A 19183-nucleotide genomic window follows, 5' to 3' on the forward strand; every position below is an offset into this window, starting at 1 on the left:
ACAATATTGTAGTGGTTTTTGCCATACATTGACATGAATCAGCCATGGATTTACATGTGTTCCCCATCCTGATCCCCCCTCCCGCCTTCCTCCCCATCCCATCCCTCTGGGTCTTCCCAGTGCACCAGCCCCGAGCACTTGTGTCATGCATCCAACCTGGACTGGTGATCTGTTTCACCCTTGATAGTATACTTGTTTCAATGCTTTTCTCTCAGAACATCCCACCCTCGCCTTCTCCCACAGAGTCTAAAAGTCTGTTCTATACATCTGTGTCTTTTTCTGTTTTGCATATTGGGTTATTGTTACCATCTTTTTAAATTTCATATATATGCGTTAGTATACTGTATTGGTCTTTATCTTTCTGGCTTACTTCACTCTGTATAATGGGCTCCAGTTTCATCCATCTCATTAGAACTGATTCAAATGAACCTTGTTCTTTATATGCTTTATTTTCTCAGACAAGAAGCTAAGTACCATACTGGACACCTGTGTGCAGAGAGCCTCAACTTTATCAATACACACAAACTGGCTTTAGTAGCTGATGTAATACGTCTACGTCATACTAATTTCAGCACCTGCGGATTCCCTCCTCCTCACCCCTATCATTCACTTTTAAAAATTAATTATTATATTAATTTGGGGGGGGGGGAATCTCCATTTCAGTAAATTGATACACAGAATATAAACTATTTTTGATGGAAATAAATTTTAAAAATGCTTTGAGGACTTCCCTGGTGGTCCAGTGGTTAAGACTTCACCTTCCAGTGCAGGGGGTGCAGGTTTGATCCCTGGTTGGGGAGTTAAGATCTCACATTCCTTGCAAGCCAAAAAATATTTAAAACAGAAACACTATTGTGACAAATTCAGTAAAGACTGTTAAAAAATAAATAAATACAGTTACTTTTAAAAATAATACTTTGGCCACTAGACTACAGCTAGATAAGCCTTACGTAGGTGGACTCTGAAATTTGTTAATTTCTGATTGAGAGACAAAAACTGAGTCTGCCTGTAGACCAGTGGTCTAAAAGAAAATAATATTATACAAGTACACAGTCACTTAAAATTCTGTCTCTCCTACTTTACTTATATCTGAGGCATACCATCTGGCATCTATGCCTCTGTGTTAATTTGAACACAGGTAATATATTTTGTAATTAAAATAATAGTCTCACATTTACTGGATATGAAAAAAACTAAAATGTTAAAACATGTTTACTGCCAGCTTTTTGGACATTCAAATCATGTTTCAGTGAAATCATAATGAATTGTGCCTTCCTCATCTATTTATGGTCCACCCAAATGCGACATGCTAATTGTCTCAATAGTGCAGGAAGCAGTCATCTTAACAAAACTATGAGGTACTTTGCATAAATCTAACTTGTACTCTTTTTGGTTTTGTTTTTGGCACTGATGGCTAGTTTCATGAATAGCAATATCTGTGGTCTGTGACCATCTCTGTAGGGTCTATCTTAGATAATGTAAAATATATAATACAGGCTAGGAATATATTTCTTTACATCAGGGTTGTGAAGGTAGAAGATTAATAAATACAGTGAAATTTTGGTTACTACTATCTTCCTTTGTCATCTTTGTAGACTGCCAAAGCTAATTTGTGTGTATTTAATCATCTAGGCATCCAATAGTACGTTGACTTGTATGATGGTACTTGTACCGAAAAGGTGGAAGCACCACAGAATGAAAAAATGACCCTCTAAATCACTGAAGAAAAACTCAAATGTATGAATGTGTTAAGCTTATTGTAACATACTGCCCGTTTTTCATGTAATATTTCCATATTAATCAGAAGTCCATAATAGTCCAGTGATTTCATTGCTTTCCGGAGCAGGAAAGCAGATTGGGAAGACTTCGTCAGCCTGTGCAGGGTGTTCAGACTCACCCCCTCAACTTACTTTTTTCCTTTGTGTGCTCAGTCGCGTCTGACTCTGTGATCCCAAGTACTATAGCCCACCGGGCTCCTCTGTTCACGGGATTTCCCAGGGAAGAATACTGAAGCGGGTGGTATTTCCTCCCCCAGGGGATCTTCCCGACCCAGGGATCAACCCCCTGTCTCTTGCATCTCCTGCATTGGCAGGTAGATTCTTTACCGCTAGTGCCACCTGGGAAGCCTTTACTGAAAGACACGTTGAGAGACTTATTCGTTTGGAGAAGGTGTTGGAGGGGTGTGTGTATTTTGTCTGCATCTGTAGGCTTTCAATCAGAGCCATCCCTGTGCCTTGCAGCCAGGGAATCAGAATTACTGACTTTCTGTTTCTTTCTGTTTGACCATCAGAAAGTTATAAATAACTATAGCACATGAGTTATGATTTAACCCTTCAAATTACTTTAACATGGTTGATGTTAAATTCATGTTCCTGATCACCTGGCCTTCAAAATTATGTGAGGAGGGAGCAGATGGCAAGTTTGTTTAGTAGTTCACAACTTCTAGCAGGGTCTTCTGAGTAACAGACTTAGCAAATGAAAGCATGAACGCTTTGTGTGTGATGGACCACATACATTTTAAAGTTGTTACCCTTTAATGTTTCGTTCTGTTTATATAGTGTGAATGGATTTTGCAGAGGCTCAAGTTTTACATGTAGCTATCCTTGAAGTATACTTACATTAATTTGTTCATGTTAAAGCCACTACCACTATATATTTGATATTTTTAGTAACAGTTGGATCAAGGAACAAAAGGGGCAGCTGCAAAAACTGACTTCAAGAAAAGAAAATATCTGTATTTATGTTTATATCTGTATGTTTGGGTTTTTTTTTTTTTTAATGGGAAATGTGTCATTTCATTGCCTGTGGAAGCAGTAGGGGTTGCCCAAGAACATATACATTGCCTGTGACAGAGCCAGTGCCTGGATTCTTAAACCATGATGAGTCTGGTTTTCTTGTTTTGGTTTCAGGCACACTCTTACACAAGTGGCCTTCGGGGGGAGAGAAATGGTGATGGCATAGAAGAAAGCATCCTTTCTTATACTGACAGGGAGACATAAGGTTAGAATGCTACTAATTTTGCATAGAAGAAGAGCTAGGCATGTGTGTCCTTAATATAAGGTGTGTGCTTGTGTTAGTTGCTTAGACGTGTCTGACTCTTTGTGATCCCATGAACTGTAGCCCACCAGACACCAGGCTCCTCTGGTCATGGATTTCTCGAGGCAAGAATATGGAGTATGTTGCCAGTGCCTTCTCCAGGGGGTCTTCCCGACTCAGGGATTGAACCCCAATCTCCCGCATTGCAGGTAGATTCTTCACCTCCTGAGCCCCCAGGGAAGCCCTTAATTTGTTGTTGTTCAGTCGTGTCCCACTCTTTGCAACCCCGTGGACTGCAGCACGCCAGGCTTCCTGTCCTCCACCATCTCCTGGAGATTGCTCTAACTTGCCTCCATTGAGGCAGCCATGCCATCCAACCATGTCATCCTCTGTCGTTCCCTTCTCCTCCCGCCGTCAATCTTTCCCAGCATCAGGTCTTTTTCAATGAGTCGGCTCTTCGCATTAGGTGGCCAAAGTATTGGATCTTCAGTTTCAGCATCAGTCCTTCCAATGAATATTCAGGGTTGATTTCCTTTTTCTAATATGTATATTTAAAATGTATCTTCTCTGAACCATGAGTGGATTCTGCTTTAGCCACGCCTGTTGGGAATGTTTACCTCTTTTACCTCTTGTCACTGTCTTTTCTGAAGTTGGGTGACCAGGAAATGATTTACGTACAGAAGCTTGCCTGTCGTGGTAGTCTGTGCTGTATGTTTTATGTTACATGTGAATTTTATAACATCAATTGTTAGATAAGATACTGCTGGAATTTGTAGTTGCTCCTCAGTCACAGATAAACATTTTTAGCAACTTCATTTATTTGTGTATTTATTTTGAAATTCACAAAATATTTTAAAACTTATGTCCACTCGAAAGCTTTTCTGCTTTCATTTCCACCCTTGCACCGTGTATGCCGATACTTAGAAATACGTGTTTAATGTAAATTATATATTGATTGCCTTTTAACATTCTATCAGGTTTCAATTTCTTATAAAGTTGTTGTGGAACTGAAAATTTGACAGAGAAATGTGTCTAGCAAGTGATGTGAATGGTAACAAATTTTCCTCATTTCTATCAACCGTGTGTGCTACTATAAATATTACAGTGCGTGGTTCTTGTTCTCTGTAGCTATGTACATAGGGTCTTTGGTCAAAGAGCACATTTGCTTATACTCAGAGAAAAATGATTGGTTTGGAATCCCTAATAATTTAATGAAGAGGTACTTTGAGATCTCAAAATACAGATTTAAATCCCCGAAACTAGAGAGGGCAAAATAGGAAAACCAGACATGGAATGAAAGAATATCATCTTTATGTAAGAGAGAAATTATTTTATTCAAAGTCACATCCAGCTTTGTACAACAAGGAGTGGATTTATTCTGTACAAGATTACGGGGGGAAATGATATAAAAGTACATCCTGATAAAGATTGTGCCTTCTGGTGTGTAAAGCCGGTATCTAAATATGTGTCTATTTGTGTCTATATACAGAGTTAAAGGACAATTTTCCATGAAAGAATGCATTCCTTTAGAATTGCTATAGATTTTCATAATTTTTAAAACATTCCTATTGTAACCTACATCAAAAGGGCAGCCAGGGTTTTTTGTGTCTGACTATACATATGCATTATAAAAAAGTGAGTCTACTGTAATTACCAGTTTGCAGAGCGAATTCCTGCAGGGTTTGTACTCTCCCCATTAGTAAAAGAGATAAGTTGAAATGTATTAAAATTTCACTGTACAGCTGGGAGTTTTTGTTCACAGTAAATGTGTTAATGTTTCTTCATTGCTTGACTGTTTGTGTTTAAATTTAGGCAGCGTGCCCAACAGGGACAAAATTATAGGATAAAGCTATGTATAAAAGAAAATCCTTCAGAGAGCACCAATAAGGCTCTTTTTAAAAATAAACAGTTATGTATAATAGTACATGGCCGTAGCCACAGAGAAAAGTTTTATCTGTCTATTTCAGAATTATTGGAATTTTTCTTTCCCTTGTATGGAAGTTAAGAGGACCGAGCTTATGTCAATAGCTAATATACTTTGATGTAAAAACATTTATTACTTTATTCAGTGTTACTTCTGTAAAAAGCAAAATAAAAGAGTCCTTCTTGTTGTCCTTATGATGAAGAGAGGCTAATAGCATTTTGAGAGACAGGTGATAGATCACATTTTCTTCTCTAGTAAAGGAATTCTTGTTAGGAATTCTAATTTCAGTCTTTCATACTTTTGGAGCATTTTCCTCTGCTTTTCTTCACTGCTATGAACTTAGTAAATACAATTATTCACATACATGAGCTTACGTTAAAAAAAATTAATCTGCAGCCACTATCACCTAGGGTGAATATGTAATGAAATGCGCAAACACAGGATAAAGGCTAGTAGTTCTCTGCAGCCTAGAGTGGGCAGAAGTTGCAGTTATTTGTAAGTTCTGGCTGTATAAGCTTTAGTCAGCCTGTGCACCGACCATCTCTTCTCTCTGTCTCTCAAATGCTGAAAATATATCTTGAGTTCTTACTGTTTACCTTTTATAGTTTCTTTGGCCTACTTCTCCATACATGAAGATGGAAGAGTTTACCAGTGTCCGTGTGCTGACCCATGTGTCTCTGTAGGCTTCTTGCAGCAGACCCACAAATATAAACCATGTAAAGAAATAAAAATAAAATGCAAATCTTTACTTTTAGATGTTGCTGTCTTAGAAATGGTGTTTACAATCTGTAGGTATGTGGAGGCATAGAGAGAGAGGAAATGAATGTGTGTATGCATGCATGTCATTTCTTTGGATCCATTCATTCAGATACCCTGAGGAAAACGTGAAAAGCCACTTGAACATTTCCTATTGTAAATTAGCTTTCCATCATAAAGGGTATTTTTTCCCCTTTAAAATAGGTTGGTTCACCAAAAAGAAAGAGAGGCGTTTAATTCTTCCTCCTCTCTACTGTTCTTTAAAAAGTAAAATTTTAACTGATAGACCTTGAAGTCCTTTAGAGATATTACTTTCTTTTGGCTAATTCGTAGAAAGGCACCATATGAAAATTGGATTTTTGATCTGATGGAGTGATTCTTGAGTTCTTATGAACCATTTATAGTCTATCAAGTAAATCCTTCTTAGTTCACGGATTATTGACCCAATGGACCATATTAGCTGCTTCGAAGCTGTTATAGCCCATTATGTTGATTCAGCTGACACAGGTGTGAACCCAGTCCACATGCCCAAGATGACATTAACATTGTTCTGGGAGACTCCCTTTTTTTCCCACAAGCTTTCTGTTTATTTCAGAATTTACAAGAGTTAGCTCAGAGTTCCTGACAACCATTGCATTAGTCTCCCCATTTGCTCAGTGATATCAAAGCATTTGATAGCAGCTGGATGGTCTGTTTCTTGCTGTCTTTCTCTATGTGTCTCTCTCTGTCCTTTAAACTAATGCTTAAAAGTAAAGTGAGAATCATGTTTTTTGCAACACTCTAGGGTACGTTTTACCCTCGGATGCTTATAGAGGATGCTTAGAAATTTGTGGGATTTCTGTGAGCATCTGAATGCAATGCATACAGTTTGAGAAACCCACCTTTTAGAAGAAATGATAACGTTGTGTTTTTTAAAAATGTTTTTATCTGAGTGGTTCCGCTTAAAAAATTCCAGTGACTCTAGCCAGTGGTGAAATCAAGATGTGCCTTTAGTGATTTATATGATGCTCTAATGAAGCCCGTCCAGGTCTCAGCACAGACCCCTGGAGAGTCTATGACCTCACATAAATAACGTATAAGAGGGCACTGTAGACTGTTCATCATATCATTATTATTATTTGTAATAGGTATGACTCCTGAGGTGATATCTGCTCATGGGCAAAGAAACATATTCTTTCATAATCAGGCATAGTTATGATGCATAGACAGATGCACAATGGAAGGTATTAAAATGTTTGCTGAGATATTCTATGAATGGACAATCCCAAGACAAGTTGAAGCAAGATGGTGTAAAATTAGTGTTCTTGGCAAATCCTTGTCTCACTTCCCCACCCACCCCCAGATTTTTGCCTTTTTTTTAAGGTAACCATTGGCAGACTCCATAGAAGGCGGTTGAGAGTTGCTCTCTGTGTCTAAAAACATGCCACTTGGTTTGTAGAAAATCCTAGTGTAAATGGTTAACAGCTTACTTAGCAGTTCCCCTCATCTTTTCAAGTGGCTTAAAACCTTCCTCCACCCCTCTCCCTCTGTGGGTAGTTTCACGCGCATCTCCTATTCAGTCTCAAACTCCTCTTGGAACTGGAAGAATGTCTGAGAAAATCTCACTGTGGAGGAGGGTGGCAAGGGGATTATTCAGGGCCTCTCCTCTCCTGCATCGGCCGGGTGGAAAGAGCCCCGGATTACTAGCTGTGGCCATTTAAGGGCATCTCACAGCCTCATTTTTCTGCTGTTTGAAAAATCTCTAATTTGGGGGATTTTGATGATTAAATACAGGAATGTATTTGAAGTATTATGCAAGCTTCATGGCACTGTCTGATGCGAGATGTTAAGTCTCACACAGGCTGCCTCAACTGGCCTGGGTAATCAGAGCTGTCATTTGAAATGATACATTCGAAAATGCAGCGACCTGTCTCCCTTGTTGCTTCACTGGGATAAATTCTTCTCGCAAACCTAGAGGAGTAAATTTAGTTAAAAGGTCACCCACCTTATGCTCTTGCTTGGTAAGTGGATTGATTACTGTGCTCTGGCATTTGAAATAATGGGGCTGGCTCCTTTTAAAGAGGAGCAAGGTTGAGAGGGATTCTTCCCTTCAAGAAGTGCCCCCCATGCTGTCTGGGAAGGGGAGGTGCCCTAAGTTTAGGATGTTGTCCTCTGGGTAGGATGTGGCACAATGTGGGACAAGTCTTGCGTTCCTCCTGCACCTCTCTGCTTGGCCACCAAAGTAGGGGATCGTCATGCGATCAGTCTTCCCAGAATGGAAGCTGCTTCTGAAATACCAGAACTTAGGCTTCATCTTGTCTTACTTCTTGCCTAATGAGAAGTATTTCTTTGTAAAGCTTTTGAAGGTTGATAAATCTCCTCGCATCTCATTATAAATCCCTTCCTTATTAATGGCTTCCCTATCATATTATATTAGTAATTGTTTTCATGAATGCCACAGAGAAATGTAATCACATTACCACCTTTCAAATTGCATTAGCGAAAATGAATAAAATGTATATATATCAATGGAATACAAAATTGCTGATTCAACGTTAAGGTGAAATGAGATGAGTATTACTTATCATTCACATGATATCAGAGGTGCTTTGGCCCCTTATATAAAGTTAAGTAATTCTGGTAAATGTAGAATGAACTTAGTTAAAATGTGTTATTCTTTTACAGTGAGCTAACTCCTTATTTCATTTAGATGCTAGGTGTACGTTTATGGGAAGAGTATGTCTTTTCTCATTATGTTATCACAGCTGCCTAAGTAGTCTATAAAATTTCGTAAGCAAACAGGCAATAAATGGGATATCTTAATTGTTAACTGTTAGGTAAGAAAATAAAATGTTTCTGCCCAAATTGAAATGCCTTTTCATTTCCTGTTCCTCTAATATTACTAATTGCCTAACAAAATAGCTTGTATTACCATAGACTTAATTTAATTGGGGGGAAAAAAAGCATAACACAAGCACTATGCAGGCTTTGATGCCATGGAAGCAGGGATATTTTCCTTATATAATTGGCTATATCCCGCTGTTGATTTTTACTCTGAACTCCTACATTATTTAAATGGGGTCTTCCTCATGTCGATTGATAGTAGGTTGTAGTTGTAAGGTAATGACTGCAGATGCTCATTGGATCCATGTCTGTGAAAATTTATGTGCCTCTGTGTATGTCCCTTTCTCCCAGTTTGTATTTATATATTCACACATAGTCATAGAAACATGCACACTCACACACAAGCATCTACTCAGAAGTATATGCTTTCTGTCTTTGCCCCCACCTCCTAAACCATGTTCATTTCTTGACTTTTGCAGAGATAATTTTTTTATCCCAGTAAGTTGAGCAATGGGTCTTCCCTGGTAGCTCACTAGTAAAGAATCCATCTGTCAATGCAGGAGATGTGGGTTTGATCCCTGCATTGGGAAGATCCCCTGGAGAAGGAAGTGGCAACTCACTCCAGTATTCTTCCTGGGAAATGCCATGGTCAGAGGAGCCTGGTGGGCTACAGTCCATGGGGTGGCAAAGAGTTGGACATGACTTAGCAACTAAACAACAACAACAAAATAGAGGAATGCTTTTACTTGTACACATGACAGGATTCTTCTTTGTCCATTTTAAACAATTCCTTTTGAGTTTTTCTGATATCTTAATGTTAATGTGCTGAACATTATGACTGAGAGGGCTCCTGACCCCCAATTTGTCGGAGGATATAAGGATGTCCTGGATTTTCCTGGTAGAAAAATGGCAGTGGATTTTAAAATAATTGTCATTTTAACATGCACCTACTAGTTTTTAATATTTTCAAAGTAGAGGAATTTCAAGTTTAAGCCACAGAAATTCTTTAGTTGGTCTGCCTTCTGTTCAGTCATTTTGTTGTTCAATCATTTTGTTGTTCAATCACTCAGTCATGTCTGACTCTTTACGACCCTGTGGACTGCAGCATGCCAGGCTTGCCTGTCCTTCACCATCTCCCAGAGTTTGCTCAAACTCATATCCACTGAGTAAGTGATGCCATCCAACCATCTCATCCTCTTTTGTCCCTTTCTCCTCCTGCCTTCAGTCTTTCCCAGCATCAGTGTCTTTTCTAATGAGTCAGCTCTTTGCATCAGGTGGCCAAGTATTGGAGTTTCAGCTTCAGCATCAGTCCTTTCAGTGAATATTCAGGATTGATCTCCTTTAGGATTGACTGGTTTGATCTCTTTGCAGTCCAGGGGACTCTCAAGAGTCTTCTTCAACACCACAGTTCAGTCATTTAGTATTTGTATATTGACCTGCTAGGTTAAAGAAGGATATTATGCTACATTATGTCCCCTGAGGAATACTATCTCATGAATTAAATGATTTAAAACCATTAAAAGAAATTAGGTGGTGTAGTGGGTTTGCTCTCCCCACTTTTAAACAGCTTTATTGAGATGGAGTTCACAGATCATACATTCTACTCATTTAAAGTGTACAATTTAATGAATTTTAGTATATTCACAGTTATATACAACCATCATCACAGTGATTTCTGAACTTTTTCATCACTTTACAAAGAAACCACTAACTACTCTCTATCTGTACAGATCTCTGTGTTCTGCATATTTCATATGAATGGACTTATGTAATATGGGATCTCTTGTGTCTGATTTCTCTTGCTCAGCATGATAAGGTCCATCCATATTGCGGTATTATCAAGTGTTCTTTTCTTTGTATTAGCCAGATGAATATTCCATTGTGTAAATATGCATATTTTGTTTATCCATTTGCCAGTTGTTGGGGGAGGGGGAGCACACCTTTTAAGAGAAAAATAAAGTGAGGTTTTAAGTCTTCTGCTTTTTAGCAGTGAAAGTGAAGTCACTCAGTCGTGTCCAACTCTTTGTGACCCCATGGACTGTAGCCTGCCAGGCTCCTCCATCCATGGGATTTTCCAGGCAAGAATACTACTGGTGCTCAAAGGCTGCCTTTTCACAGTGAATCTCTTTCAGGTATTTTGGATGTGTTTATTGGGAAGATAATATTTCCTTGGTCAGTAATAGTGTTCTTATGATGTCTTGTTGAAGTCTGCCATTTTCAGTTGCCCAGCTTTCTGTCTGTTTTTTTAAGTTTATTTTTGGCTGCGCTGGGTCTTTGTTGTACACGTAGACTTCCTCTAGTTGCAGAGAGGGCTACTCTGTAGCTTCAGAGCATGGACTTCTCATTGCAATGGTTTCTCTTGCTGTGGAGCACAGGCTCCAGGGTGTGTGGGCTAGTAGTTGCCACTCACAGGCTCCAGAATGAAGGCTCGGCAATTGTGGAGCACAGCCTTAATTTCCATGCAGTATGTGGGATCTTCCAGGACCAGGGATTGAACTGGTGTCCCCTGCATTACAAGGCTGATTCCCAACCACTGGACTACCAGGGAAGCCCCCAGCTTTCTGTCTTGACCTTGTTGTCCACTATTTACATCAATGCATCTGTACCTTGTAGTGGCTGTGAACTGATCATGTCTTTGCAAGTCTCCTGACTCAGCTACAAGATACAATAAGGAACCTTTTATTGAAGCGTTAATAAACTTTTTTATTTCTAATTTATCTTACCACCAGCTAAGGTATGTACTGTTGCAGTCCTATTGTGTGAATTTTTTGATGGATTTGGTTAAGCAGACAGAATACCTTCATTGCTTCTTATCTGCTGTTGTTACTATTGTATTATGCATAGTGGCATTTACATTGTAGCTTAACACTCTGTGCACCCATACACCCTATAATCACTGATAATCACTTGTGAAGTCTGTGAACATAACTCATTCAAACTCAGATCTATACATTTCCTTGCATAAATGCAAAAACATACCCACCTTACTATAAGTATTTATTTATGTTAATAGTCTCATAGAGTTAGATAAGACTTTTCAGGTTGTTATAATACTTCTTTGTAGGATATTTAAAGTCAGAGGTCTCTTGCTCAGTGTTCTGTGTCTATCCAGCTCACATCTTCTTGCCTTGTTTTGATACCTGATTATAAAACCCGGCAGCATAGCAGGGTAAATACCTTTCCTTTTGTCCTGTGTTTTGTAATCAAGTAAAAGTAAGTTTCTCATGTAGTTGTCTAGTTCGTGTTAGTCATAAGTAAGCTCAGAAGTCTTCTATCATGCAAAAAAAAAAAATGTCATTGTTCGAGGTGCATTGACTTATGCAAATTTCAGACACTGTGTTCTTCTACAAAGATGGTAACAGAGATTTTCCATGTTTTCACCGAAACTCAACATACTTCTCTTGGAAGTTGTTTCTTTTCAATTAGATCATGAATCAGCCATGTGAAAATGGAGGAGAAAAAACTGTCCTGAAAAGTATACAAGGGGCTATTTTCTGACTTAATCACCATTCCTATCATGTGAGTTCTTTAGAATCTTTGTGGCAGTGCCTGAAGTACTATATTGGGTTCTCATATATAAGATGTATTTATGGGTGTGGAAGTCCATCTTTTTTCAGTCATATATATATGATTACTCTTTTCATCCATAGTGTTGGTAGCTGTTACCTTGTAATTACTGAAGTGTATTCTGAGGCAATCATAGAATAATTAGTTTCCAGATTCATTACAGGTACTTATTTATTCCAGATTTTATATTTTTAATATAAATGTCTTCGAAGGACATTTTTATGTCAAGTAAAAGGTTTACTTGATCTTTGGCACCGTACATACCTTTTCTTCTGGTACTTGTGTGTATGTTCAGAGATGGGTGGTATATGCAGTGATGATTTAATGAGTTAATTATAACATAGACTACTATGTATCCTTATAGAAGGTTGGCTGATCTTGCCTATTTATCATACCTCCATGTGATTTCCAAAGTAAAAAATTCATTTGATTAAGAAATTTGTTCTTGTTAAAAATAAGAAAGGCAAACTTTGCCACTGATCAGCATAGCCAGTTAATTTGTGTACCTAGATTGTATCACCCAAGTTTATGGGAGAAACTGATGACTGAATTTTTCAGTAATTCAGTTTTAGTGCAGGTTATGTACTTAACTCTTTAACATTTAAAAATCATTCTAGTAAAACTTCATAATCCAAGTTGTAAATCTTGGTATTCTTTCCAGAAATGAATAAGGAGAAAGTGGATTTTAGAAGGATTTTTAGTTATGCACGGACTATTTGGCCAAGTTAATGAACATTTGAGGAGATCTCATGGCAAATGGTTTTTTAATGTGAAAAGACAGAGCCCAGAACCGAAGTTAAGTCTTATTTTTAGTGGGACTTTTCTGAAGGGGAGGTTCTCTGTGATTGCTCCTTCAGAGTGTGCCTTATGTTTCTACATGCCCCATGACCTTATTTTACCTTTTGTTATTTTGTACTAACAGGTAACTTCTCTAAGTGTTCCCAAACAAGGAACAGCTAATAGGAGATGTAATAATTAGCCTCGTGTATATTCTTTTGTGGAATACACTAAATATTAGTATTAGCTGAAGCCCCATTCTGTGCTTTCCTGAGGAATGTCATTTGGTGAGAAGACTGATGTTCAGTTCACATAAATTTGCAGAGTTCAAGCCAGCTACTAGTATAATAAAGCTAAAGATACTTTAGTTTTAGTGGATACAGAATCTCTTATTTGAATAGGTCTTTGGAACTCATCCAGAATACTTGCAAATGCACTCTTACTTAATATTCAAATATAAGAGTGTTACTGACTGAAAGTTGATTAAATATTTTTATACTAAATTGGTCTACTTTATTCATTTTAGATACACTTTTGAACTTGAATATTTATAATTTATAGGTTTCAACTGTGTATCTTCTTTTTTTAACAACTTAAAAAATGACTGGAGTATAGCTGATTACAACCTTGTGTTAATTTCAGGTGTACAACTAAGTGAATCAGCTGTAAGCACACACATATCCCCTTGTATATCTTCTCTTTCGGTAGGTAATGGAAATAAACTGATTAGTAATTGGGAAATCCACCCTATCATTTAAGAGATGTGTAACACCTATATAAACATTTTTGAACTCCAGTATTAAAACAAATAATGATCCCTTGTCATGCCCAGTTTAGAGGATTATAGTATGAAGAAGGCGGCATCATATATGTCGAAGTGTTCACTTACTCATTAAGACTAAATAATGTATTAAGCATTTACAAGGTGTGGAAGAAATGCATTGGGAAGAATCATAAGGGAAAAATAATTCAAAGGTAATATGTGGAAAGTTTGTTGAGGTCATAAATGGTTTCCATCTTTTGAGCTTTTGTTATCACTAGACAAAGAGCCACATGCTTTATATTCGTTATTTCATTTGAATCTATTGACACAGTTATGATGTTACTGTTATCATTTTATAGATGGGAAACAGGCTAAGAGATTGATGAAATTCTTTAAATGCCTTTTAAGCACCTGTTATTTGCCAGTATACATTGTAAGCCCAACATATGTCACCCTGCCTTTAAGGAGCTTAAATTCTAGAGGGGAAGACATATCTTAATCAAATAACCACACAGATACAGACACACACATATATATACACGTGCATGCATGTTTAGTCACTCAGTTGCGTCCAACTCTTTGCAACCCCATGGGCTGTAGCCCACCAGGCTCCTCTGTCCATGGGATTTCCCAAACAAGCATACTGGATCGGGTTACCATTTCCTCCTCCAGGGGATCTTCCTGACCCAGGGATCGAACCTGTGTCTCCTGCATTGGCAGGTGTTTTGTTTACCACTGGTATATATAAACTAGGTTATGAATAAGTAGTATAGATAAATTATAGATAAATATAATCTTCACAACTGTGGTAAGTGCTGTGACACTTGTGAGACAGGGGACTAATGGGGATCTTGCCTTGATCAGGAGATGAGAAGAGCTGCTCTGGAGAATGGAAGTAATATTTGCGTTGAAAGATTGAAAGAGAAACAGGAGTTAACAGCACGGAGTGGTGGTGGATGGTGGGCAGGTGGCAGGGATCTGCCCATGGCGGCCTGACTGAATGGGAGGGAGAGCTCCCACACACTGGATCTGATTGCTGTGACTTCAAGCAGGATCCTGAGTTAGCTCCACTGCAGTTTCCTCCTCTGTGAAATAAAGGGAATACTAGTACGGACCTCATGGTATTTTCACGGAGAGCTAATATTTGTAAGTATCTGGAAATGCCAAGTATCCAACAAACCTTTGCTATTAATAATAAAAATATTAATATCAAATATCATATTTATTATAATATTACATTAATTATATAAACAATATTAATATTATTATTATTAATCATTAATGGTTTGCTATTGTAGTTAAGTTTTATGTCCTACCTTTAGTGGAAGAAAAGACAAAGTCGTAAAGACGGAGAAGCAATGCTTCTCAAACCTCTTCAGGGGCTTCCTTCTGTTCTTAGGGTGTCTCCTTGGAACCCACTGCCCAAGAGCTCTGACTGTTAAATCCTTGAGCATAGGGATTCACTAGCCATTTCCTGCCACTTAACACAGTACTTGGCTCTGCAGTGATCGGTTTTGTGTAGTGATGATATTTGAAGCTGTAGGAGGGGATGAAATTGCCAAGTTAAAGAATGAGGAGCCTGCCCGTGAGAAACACCTGTATTTATTTACAGTGGAGAGAGAGTGAGAAGCTGCTGCCAAAACACTAGGATAGTTTGTCTCTACAGTCCAGGAATGAAGGAGAGTTATGCCTTAAGCTGCCTCGAGGTCTCGGAGAACGAGGAGACCAGAAAAAGGGACCAGATGTGATGAGACTATCCCTCTTGGAGAAAGCAGTTTCAGGACCGTGTGTGGCAGAATCCAGACTGTAAAATTAAAATGTAGGCGGAAGCACTGGGTGGTGGGTGCATGGATTTTTCTTTCAAGATATCCATGGTAAAGGTAAGCAGAAATTATTCCTTTTATTTAAGATGTAGGCTTAAGAACTTTTTTTCTTGTTCTTGGGCTGTTGGAAAAGCTGATCATATTGAAATGGAGGAAGGAGTTTCAGTGCATTGGATGAGGTAGGGTCCTGGATGTGTGGAGGGGTTGCTGGTTTGAGTTGGCCAGACCTGCATAAGGGTCCTGGATCTATAAGGGGGAACAGCCTGTTCAGATCATCTCTCTTCTCCTGCTGTTCCCTTTCTGTCACTTGACTATCATCCTTGATTTTTCTGTAGTTGTGGGTACCCAGCAGTGAGTAGGAGACCTGGTGTATTATTAGCTCCATAAAGAAACGGGTGTGATCACCAAAATGAAGGCTTCCCCATCTCTGCTCTTCCCAGCTCTCTTCTCGTAAAGTGTATACGTTTTGAGGCTTAACTGGCTTGGATAGTTTTATGATAATTTATGTTTTTGAAGTGTGAGTTGGCAAGTGATCACATTGGTTCTGTTTTGTTCTGAATAAATAGTATGTCAAACTTTTATGCTGTTTCAAAAATGTTATTTAGAGTAAAACTTCCTTTGAAGCCACAATAGTCTCGTATTCAAAATATTTATTTAGACCATACTGTTTAAATATATATAATTCCCTTAAGGCACAATTGTAGTCTATATAAATCTGAATTTAAAACAAATAGACCTTCTGGAATTCATAGAAATACAAAATGGATATTCCAGTGCTTAAGTGTTTATATATAAAAGGAGTTGAGGTGTTCCAATGTTTGTATGTTTAGGTACAAAAGGAGTAGAATTCATGAAAAAGGATGATGGTACAAAAAGTTTTAATTCCCAAGTGTGCCAGACGTACAAAGTTATTTAGAGTTATTTAGGAAGAGAAAAATATTTGAATCATAAAAACTAGTTCTGAGTAAATGAATGAATAGTTGAACCAGTATACCTAAAATAAAGCAAATCTACAAGTCTCTTAATTTGTTTTGTCCTGAATATAACTATAATTAAAATTGAGGACAGTGTATTTTAAAACACAATGTAAAATGAGGCTATTTTTGTGAAATAATAAAATGTTATCAATTTAAAATTGATTTAAAATTTAAAATAAAATTAACAATTTAAAAGATGTATGTCTTTGGTGCCAGAGTTAACATATAGCTCTTGAGAGACGGTCATTCTTAGGTTTGGTCATTCTTTATCTTGGTAAAGCAGAGTTAATTTTTTTTAAGTGTTTATGAAAGATTCTGTTATTGTATCTCAGATTATATAAATATTTTAATGTCAGTCTGGTTGCTGTATCTGAATTTATAACTGAATAGTTTACAGAGTGCCCTGTTTTTCTGCCCTCTAAAAAACTTTTGGGTTTGTTTTACCGTAGTACAATCAAACTGAGTTTCCTAATGAACATGCTGTTTAAAGAAGCTATTTCTAACCTGGAATGTTCTGATGTATTGCTCAGTCAGTTAAACTACTGAAGTTGATATAAGAAATTGAGGGAGAAATAGTTTCCCTTCTAACCTCCAGATATAATATTCTTGCTATGTCAGCATTTCCTTTGCTCTGCCTGTGTCTTATTACTATTTCCTTTATTCACTAATATATACAGCAAAGTTGTACAACCTCCTAATATTCCTAATATGTTATTGAACTGTTGACACTGGAAGACAGACTCTGAAACATCAGACAGTTGGTACCCTTGCCTATTTTTCTTGCAGTAATAGAGGAGCAAACTAGGGTTAGAGGTGAAGCAAGAAAGGAGGCTACGGCAGGGACTCTAACACTGAAAACCGAATAAGGACCTACAGATTTAATGTTCATTAGCAAAAGAGAAATATTTTAAATTTGCTTGATCCAAAGCATGGGGAACAGTAAAAGCCCATTCAGTCTTATTCTCTGTAAACGGAATTTGGCTCAACCATGTTAACAATATCTAAGATACTGTCTGTTACAAATGAGGCAGTTTATATAAAAACCCAACTGATTCCAGGAATATGAGCGTCTGAAGCTGTGTAAGTGGGCAGAGCTTTCAGGCCCAGCACTGCAGTTTCAGGTAGCCTCATGCCTCTCCCCCCACCCCCGCCCCACCCCCAAATCGGTAATTATTGATTGCATCTAAAGCTGTAGAGGGATCTTTTCCTGGCAGTTCAGGTGGTTACAGTAGATTGTTAATCTGTGAATGGTTGGACAAAATCCCTTCTGTCTTCAGAATTTCCATGCAAATTGGGACTAAATGTATGAGATAAATTTATTAACTGTAGTCCTGGAGCATAGGTCAGCTTTAGCACAATTCTTCAGCCTAGGTTTTTAATCTATAAAAAGTTACACTTCATTAATGTTAATTTCCTGTGGATTCACTTTAAAATGTAAACTAATGAGATGATTTTTTAAAGTACTTGTAAAGAAATAAAACGTTCTTGAGTGTGTCTTCCAGCGTTCTATGATATAGGTGAATTGTTCCAAATATCGAATATTCACATAAATGTCTTTTCCTATTCTACATCTGATCTAAAAACAAATTTGAACTTATTTTCTTACATCATTAAAATAAAGAGAGGGTTGTTTTGCATTTTTCAAATAGGAATGCTCACGAAATTAATATTTCAAGAAGGGAAAAAAATCAAGGAGTTAGAAAGTGATAAATGATGCCAGAAATATGATGGATGTTATTGGGCCAAAAGGAGTGTCTTTCAAAAGGTGTCTGAAAGATTGATAAAGCATTTCAATGAAATACTGCAGAAGAAAAGTCATATTCTGTTAATATTATTTGTTAATCATGTTTTATTTTCAACATTTCACTTGTTATTGTATGAGAGTCTATATCTTTTGCACTCTTGTCAGTGAATATTGGGTAGCAGCAATCTTTTTTTCCTCTTTCGGATCCCTGGTATTACAGAACCAACATCTGATAGAAAAAAATAAGGTTCACTCTTATACTACTTAGTCTATGCTTCCAATTTAAAGCTTACCAATGAATGGCAAGAAACATTCTATTAATGAATCAGCTTTGTTTTCTAATATGTTTTGGTAAGAGATTTTTGATGGTTTCAAAATTTTTCTCTAAAACTCTCCAGGCCCCTAAAGCTGTGAAAATGGGAAGAAGGTGTTATTTCTTAAAATGCTGAAGAAGCAGGGTCCCTTTTGAACAGACGCTGATCTTTTCTTCCTCCTCTCGTTCTCAGGCCATCCGCTGCACGCTGGTGAACTGCACATGTGAGTGTTTCCAGCCGGGGAAGATTAACCTGAGGACTTGCGACCAGTGTAAACATGGCTGGGTGGCACACGGTGAGAAAATCTGGACTTTTCTGCTTGCTCTTGTTATGTTCGTGTAAGCATGGGTTTTTTTTTTTTTTTTTGCCTTTTAGAGCCATCACTGGCCTGGAGAACAGAAGGGTCAGCTGCGCCCCAAGTGTTAGCTCCCCAAGTGTTAGCTGCAGTATAGCCTGCAGCTTCCAAATAGCATATTCTTGGCTCCCAGAAGTAAGGCTAGGCAGGCAGCTCTCAGCAGAAGGGCTAGATGTTTATAGCACAGTTGGGTTCTGAGTGAACGCAGCAGCAGCAGCCAGCAAGCACCAGGCCCCATGGAAACTCAAACATACCACAGTTGGCCTTTCAGGGCCGGGACCTCAGAGGCGAGCTGGCAAATCCTCTTTGCTTGAGGAGAACTCC

At 38.0% G+C, this 19183-nt stretch overlaps 1 protein-coding gene across 13 annotated transcripts in view; it reads left to right on the top strand.

Moving 5' to 3' along the window:
- Positions 1 to 19183, top strand: part of BNC2 (basonuclin zinc finger protein 2) — a 463421-nt gene that overhangs the window by 280224 nt on the left and 164014 nt on the right. For all 13 annotated transcript variants that reach the window (XM_061132570.1, XM_061132571.1, XM_061132572.1 and 10 more), the window contains one exon: positions 18697 to 18799. In XM_061132570.1, coding sequence (XP_060988553.1) covers positions 18697 to 18799 — 103 coding nt within the window. The remainder of the gene's footprint in view (positions 1 to 18696; positions 18800 to 19183) is intronic.

Source organism: Dama dama, chromosome 29, assembly GCF_033118175.1.
Source record: "Dama dama isolate Ldn47 chromosome 29, ASM3311817v1, whole genome shotgun sequence".
In the NCBI taxonomy this organism is placed as follows: Eukaryota; Metazoa; Chordata; class Mammalia; order Artiodactyla; family Cervidae; genus Dama; species Dama dama.